The 7,178-nt window shown below is 55.8% G+C and overlaps 1 protein-coding gene and 1 non-coding gene across 2 annotated transcripts; both read left to right on the top strand.

Moving 5' to 3' along the window:
• The first annotated feature begins 2,841 nt into the window (after positions 1-2,841).
• MFIFM68171_t91 lies at positions 2,842-2,942 on the top strand. The gene is made up of 2 exons: positions 2,842-2,878; positions 2,908-2,942. It is a non-coding gene; the product is annotated as a tRNA-Asp (tRNA).
• Positions 2,943-5,416: 2,474 nt separating this feature from the next.
• MFIFM68171_06049 (Glycosidase) lies at positions 5,417-6,607 on the top strand (the record flags this gene model as incomplete). Its single annotated transcript, XM_071061469.1, has 2 exons — positions 5,417-5,510; positions 5,577-6,607. The coding sequence occupies 2 exons, from the start codon at positions 5,417-5,419 to the stop codon at positions 6,605-6,607; spliced, it is 1,125 nt and encodes a 374-aa protein (XP_070917570.1).
• Between the last annotated feature and the right edge of the window lie 571 nt (positions 6,608-7,178).

Genomic DNA, 7,178 nt, shown 5'->3' with positions numbered 1-7,178 from the left:
ATCTAGCTTCCCATGTACCGGAGACCGCCGGATAGTATCTCCCAAACTTTATCGAGTATGCGGCCGCGCCAAACATTACGGCCTTCCTGGGGCGGCTGACCCAACCCTGCCACTTGATGTCCCCAGCTTCGATGCGACTCGAAGAGCATCACAGGGCATGGCCCAGGAAATCTCTTTACTGCGTGTTCCCTCACGGGGCAACCAGGCTCACACCAAGTGTAGATATGGGAACGATAATCGCTTGGTCAACCCCGCTGCCGTACAGCAGCGAACTATGGACAGCGCGATGTCTCCGCAGAATCCATGCCCTTAGACAACACGTCTTAGAGATGGATGGTGTGGATCAGGCTTCGAAACCCCAGCGTCGCGCCCTTGTATACATCGGGATCTTTCAGAACCAAACTGGTCCGGCATTCGAACCATTATCGTAGGCACTCAGTCTCTTGGCCTCAGTACTCACATGCTAACGGCATTGGCTGGTTACACAGCTGTAGTATTGGTCGGGGCCATCCGCGATCGGGCAGGTGACAACTACGAGGGCGTGGTGTCCGCAATCACAGCTTGATCCTAATCGCCGGTGCGGAAACCCTCGGGATATCACTAAAACCTCTCCTCGATAAGAATGTGAACCTTGGCGGCCACCAGCATAACTGGGCAGTGGACGGTGCTCGCTGTCTCGGGCTACACAACATCCAGAGATGGATTTAGTTGGACAGGTGCCGCAAGCAGTGCGGCCGACAACGCCCTGCCGGATATATTCGACCAAGGAGAGAACAGTGGGGCTTGTCGTCGTTCTGGACAAGAGCACGGCCGGCCACGTCAGCATAGTGAACGCAACACCGCTCCCATATATAGGAAACTCGGACCTAAAGGATCCTATTGACCCCCACAGTCATCCCCACGGTAATGATCCTGCCTCTCCGGCGGGATCATCACGGTGCGTTTTACTCCTAATGTTGGCGGTTGAGGCGGTTAAGAGAAAACACCACCAAGAAAATCCGATGGCAAGGATAATAGTAAAGGACACGCGGGATACATATTCCCGAACTACTTACTCAAGTTGAATGCCGAGGGTGTTGTTGGGCCCCAATTATACGCTGTTGTGTCACTGCTTGGCACCCCTTTCTTTGCTTTTCATCTGCCTCTGCTTTGGGGGAAAGGGATGTTGGTAGTGTTTGTGTTCCCTCGTGTTACCCGGCCACGGTGGACGTCTTACCCACCCAGTTTGGCTTGGGAGAGAGATGGTTGGCCGGTGCGGTGGCTTATTGCCTACCGCATTGGCCCCAGCCCCATGGGGTTAGTGTGATGTGATATGGTGTGCGGGCTGTTTCCCTGGCCGAGAGACATCTTCGGGGCGGCCGGGCTGTTGATGGATTATCGGAGCGTTTGCCGTCAGGACTGGGAGGGCGAGGGGAACTGGGCTTTCTATCCGCTTCTTGCTGAACCCATCTGAGTCAGTTTGTTTTGCCACTCGTTAGGGGCCGCGTCGCATCATCCCCACCGTTTCTAGAGCAGGGAGGTTACCCTAGCCAATTTCGGCCCTTAGTGCGGCTGTGATGATCCGGGGCTCCGGGTGGGCGATATGGAGAGTTGAGGGGTTTTCTTCCTAATCCAAACTCGCTAACCTCTGCGCAACACTTGATTCATAGACCAGAACGGGAGCGCATGATGATGTCATCCGTACTCGCTGTCGCGGCCAACACACTTCAACACATGATCTACTTTTTCTAAGAGTGATGGGTTTTAGCGGCTCTGATAAGCTATCTTGCTTCTTGCTCGCAAAGTCAAGCGTGCCTTTAATTTTTAGAGAGCAAAAGCGGTATCAAAATCAATAATTTATCTTGTTAGTAAGGGAACCATTCCCCCTTAGGATAGTCACCTCCCCCCGCCCCATCCCCGGGGTAGAACGGTGACCTGGAAACTGTTTAATGTTATTAGAGGCAATCCAACGATGACGTTTCATGCTTGGAGATGGCTCCCAGTTGCTTGCCGATTCGTACAGGGGTGGCCGACGGACGGACAGACACACGCCCCATTCGAGGTTAAACTCACTGCTCCGGTGATGTAAAAGGGGACGGAAGGTATGATGCGGTCGTTATTTTATTCTGGTGGTGTGGAAGCTGAGACTCGCATTTTCGACCGAGTAAATGAATCTCTACCGTTCGGAGTTGCCGCAGCCGAAACTGGTGGCGTGCTGCTCCGCACCAGTGATCCCGGGCAAGGGCCGAGACGGCGGTGGTCGCGGTGATCTCTCGGACGAATCAGATGGGGCCTCTCCGGACGTTTTGGGCAATTTTATCGGGGTTGCACCGGCGCCAAGACCAGTGGCCAGAGCCTTGTTTCTCACGGACGCCGGCAGGGAGGAGGGCGGATACAAGTGGGGAAATATGGTGGCTGGTGATCAACGGATTGCTGCCTTCTGTCGTGACCATGACTTGCAGATCGCACGCGGGGTAGATTGCAGCCTTTATCTCGCATCTGTTCAATTCCCGCAAGGGTCCAGCCCAGCAAAAATCTCGTTGTGGGGTCGGCCGTTTTGGGCTGTGACGAGCGCAGGATGTTTCACAGCAAAAAAACAGTTTCCATTTGTACCGTCAGACAAAGATGACAGACGGCCGGCCGAATTGACAGCAGCCCTGCGAGCGCCAGGTCGTGGCTGTGTGGCACAATATTGCATTACCTAATAATGCACGAAATTGGCACTGTATTGATGCAAAGTTCTGAAAATGGGCTTGAGGGAAAGAATCCTATCGCATCTTTGTTTTTGTGTGCGAGATTCATATGGTAAAACTCCGGCAAACCTGCCATCAACCAGCTACGGTGGATGACAACATCCACATGTCTTCCGTAGTATAGTGGTCAGTATGTGAGCTTGTCATCTGTTCCTGGCTTCCAGGAACTTGACATCGCTCGAGACCCGGGTTCAATTCCCGGCGGGAGAGAGACCGATTACTTTTTAGCGGGTCTCCGTAATCAGATCGGCTTTATTTTTGTTGCACAGATCGAACCAACGAGCCGCACATAAATTGCGGTAGATATTCACAGACGGCGAACTTCCAACCATGGGAGCCAAGGGAGTTGCACGCAATTTCCATCACGTCGCATCACCCGCCGCGTTTGTCAAGGAAGCAGTTTCCCGATGGGCGAAGGAATCGGGCCGCCGCCTTTTCGAATCAATTGCCAGGCCAGACCGTCCCGTCCCGAATCATCCAGCCGAGTAGATAAAAGGGGCCAGATATTATGCAGTCTGCGCCTCAGCAGGTGCTGTATGACCAGGAATCACAAGCTGCATTACACAAACTTGAGAACAACTACTTTCTCAGCGCTGTCATTACGCTCATTCGCAGCCGCTATTGCCCATAGCGGCGCAGACTATGGGCGACGATGGAGGGAAGATCTGACGCGGGATCCCGTTGTGATTACCCCCCGCCAGCTAGGTTCGCAAGGCTGAGTGCCGGGGATGCAGTAAGAACTGCCGGCGGCGGAGGAGCAAACAAACCGTTGGGGACTAAGATAGCAACGCATTGCCAACTAATGAAAATCCGTGAGGTTAGCGAACGCCGAGTTCAAGCCATATCCGCTAGATTCAACTTCGCACCGCCACTGCCACGTCGCGTGACGGGTGAATACGATGTCTCGCTCATTGCTTAGTGAGACGCTCAATCGGCCGAGTCCGGGAGGGTTTGAATCAACCATCCATGTTGAACGTTTGTAACGTTGCAACAGCCCTTTCAGTCATTCGAGTTTTTGTGTGTTTTTTTCGTGAAACCGGAGACAGAACGGACATGCTGAAACTTCGCAGCTGTGGCTGCCTTGCTTGTTTCAATCTACTTTGCGATGCTAGACACTCTCCCACGGGGTTCCGCAGCGAGACAAACATGCAAAAGGGAACTTCTTGGCTTGGCTGTTGTGCTCTCCTGTTTCAGAGAAGCGAGGGGAAACAGCAACGGCCAAGTCGCATTTGCTGGTTGCTGTGTTTCGCATGATGTGGGCGGATTTGTTTCCCTGGCTGGCAGGTGGCAACTGTCAGGCTAGTGTTTTTGCTTGGGAGGCCCTGGGCGGTTGCAGCTGCCCAGCAGCGGCCGGGTTTGGCGTGATCAGCCACCGATTGGCCGGGTGGCTGGGCCGTCGGGCACGCGGGGCAACCAGGTCCCGGGAATCGGATCAGCGGCAGGGAACCCTCAGGGGCCCCTTTCCAGGTGTCGATTGGCCGAGACGCAGCCTCCCCATTCGCTTTGCCTCATAGAGGCCGCGTACCTGGGCCGCTCTGTGACTTCGAGGGTGGGCATGTTCAGTCATGGAGTGGAAACACTCTCGGTTTTGGGAGGACACCAAAAGACTTGACTTGTGTTGTTGATGTGAAGAGGCCCTCGGAACGCCAGGCGAACGTTGGCTTGGCTGGATCCCAGCGGACCCGCTCATTTCCGTCCTACAAATCTTGGCTCGCGCGTGGCTGCCTCACGCAGGACACAACAGCAAAGCGGGCAGCCGCTTGTCGGCAGTCCTTTGCGCACACGTCGCTCAGCACCTAACGTGATGCAAAAATAGTTACACGAGCGTCATTCCCGCCCGGATCTGCCATCGTATCGTAGTCTGCTTTCCCGGGTAGACGGTTGCGCTCAGACCGACCGACGGGCCTGCCAGGTTTCTCATTCTCAGCTGGGTAACGAGCCACAACGGTTCGTATCCTACCGCATTATTGAAGCCGCCAAGGCATCACGTCGTGCCCGCCAAGTCGCATCAGTCATACGAAAAATTCTAGGTGCTCACGCCTCGGATGCGCCTAGGGTCCTCTCGGCACCTCATTTTGCACCGGAGAGCATGTGCAGTGGACATGCGACCCCTGCGCAAGCCCCTCTGGGGTGATCCCTGGGGATGACGGGATTGGCCCGCCAGCAGCCGCGCCTGCCACCCTGGGCTGCTTGGGCAGGTGACATTGGCTCAGATTTCGTCCGAGGCAGGGGCCCGCAAGGGAGTCTGGGGGAGTCGGGGACATTCTGGGCACCCCCCTGGGCCAAGACACCAACACGAACCAGAGGGTGACCAGAAGGGGCAACAGAGTTTGATTGAAAGCGATGTTGTGCCCAGATGGCTGAGCTCACTCCATCTCCCTCTCTCTTTCCACCAAACAATATCTGCCCACTGGCTCCGCAGCTCGACAAGGCCTAGGTCCCAGGAATTCGTGGCGATCGGTCGCTTCTTTCCGTCACTCGTTCACAGCCTCTCCGGCTCTTCTGGTTCTTTTTTTTCTTTTTTGTTTAATACGCTCGCTCGCTCTCGTTCAGGTGCTTTGTTGGCAGTGTGTGTGTGTGTGTGCGCTCTTAGCTCAGCATCCTCGCACCGTAATAAATACACCGGCATCCCCATACGCAACCCATAGAGACACATACGCAGACACTCTCGAGAGTATCACAAGATGTTGTCCAAGTTCCTCACTGCCACTACGGTGGCTCTTGCTGCCTCGCTCGTCTCGGCGCAGACCTTCACCGAGTGCGACCCCACCAAGCGCGGTAAGTCCCGATGCTCTGTGGTATGGCCCCGAGACTGTCTGTGTGTACTGACTCGACCCCTGATAGACTGCCCTGCCCGCAAGGCCGTTGGCTCTAAGATTGTCGACGTCGACTTCCGCAAGGGCCCCAACAAGTTCTTCACGCTCGCCGACGGGACCAGCCTGAACTATGACAACAACCTCGGCGCCATCTTCTCCATCAGCAAGGACACCGATGCCCCGACAATTAGCAGCGAAGAGTGGATCTTCTTCGGCCAGGTTGACGTGACGGTCCGGGCCGCCCGGGGCGCTGGTATCGTGACCAGCTTCGTGCTGCAGTCGGACGACCTCGACGAGATCGACTGGGAGTGGCTCGGCGGCGATAACGCACAGGTCCAGACCAACTATTTTAGCAAGGGTTGCACTGAGACGTACGACCGTGGCGGCTTCTCGCCCGTCGCCGATCCTATCAACCAATTCCACACCTACACCATCAGGTGGACCCCTGAGCAGCTCGACTGGATCATCGACGGCACCGTCGTCCGCACCCTCAGGAACACCGGCATCGAGGGCTGTTCCGGCTACCCGCAGACGCCCATGCAGATCAAGCTTGGCACCTGGGTCGCTGGCCGCCCGGGCGCGCCGCAGGGCACCATCGATTGGGCCGGCGGCCTCGCCAACTTTGACGACGCTCCCTTCGATGGCTACTACCAGAGCCTCCGCATCCAGGACTTCATGGGCGGCAGGTCCGAGGCGACCGAGTACCACTACGGTGACCGCAGCGGCAAGTGGGAGAGCATCGAGGTCATCAACGATGGCACCGAGGTCGAGCCCAGCAGCTCCGTCTCGTCCAAGACTCGCACCAAGACGTCTTCGGCCACGACGCTCTCGACGGTGACTTCGACGACCAGCGCCGCCAGCTCCAGCTCGACCGGCGAGTCGTCTGACGCCCCCAACATCACGGACGCCCCGACCCCTAGCGGCGGCGGCGGCACAAACGCCGGTATCACGACTCCCCCGGCGTCGATCTCTACTGCCGCGGCCGACAGAGTCGCCTTGAACATGGGCAATGCGGCCGCCCTTGGCGCCGCCGCTGCCCTAGGCTACCTCGTCCTCTGAGCGGCAAGGGAGAGACTGCTTGTTCCGTTTTATACTTTCTTCTTTTTCCCCGGAACCGGTGCTATTTTGCATTCTCGTCACACTCTTTTTTTTGGGTTCATCTTACCGTTTTAAACCGTGCATGTGCGGTCGGAACGCCATAGATGAACATGCACACAATTTCGGTTCAGCCATCCACATTTTAATACCGGCCGCCCCGGGTGGAGGAGAGGACATGCGTTACGGCAGTGGAATGGATGTTGACTAGAGGGGGGAGGGGAGTACATATCCTGCACCGACGTATAAAGATGGGATGAAGACGAATGAGTTGGTATGAAGGCTAGGGATGATGAGGGATGTTGGGGAGGGTGAAGGCTTGTTGCTTATCTTTGTTGATGATGGTTAGGTGGGAGGTGTGTGTGCTTCCAGCGTTGGTTTGTTTGCTTTTTGTATGACATGGATACCTGCTATATACCATGGAAGCGTCGTTAGATATTATTGGCACCTTACTGTGATGGTTTACTGGACTAGACTAAGACCGGGTCAGGGTTAGATGATATCATTATATACGGTCGTTCATACGATGGAGCTG

The sequence above is a fragment of the Madurella fahalii genome (genome assembly GCF_045866475.1).
Source record: "Madurella fahalii IFM 68171 DNA, scaffold_3, whole genome shotgun sequence".
NCBI lineage: Eukaryota > Fungi > Ascomycota > Sordariomycetes > Sordariales > Madurella > Madurella fahalii.
This window is presented reverse-complemented; position numbering and strand designations above follow the sequence as displayed.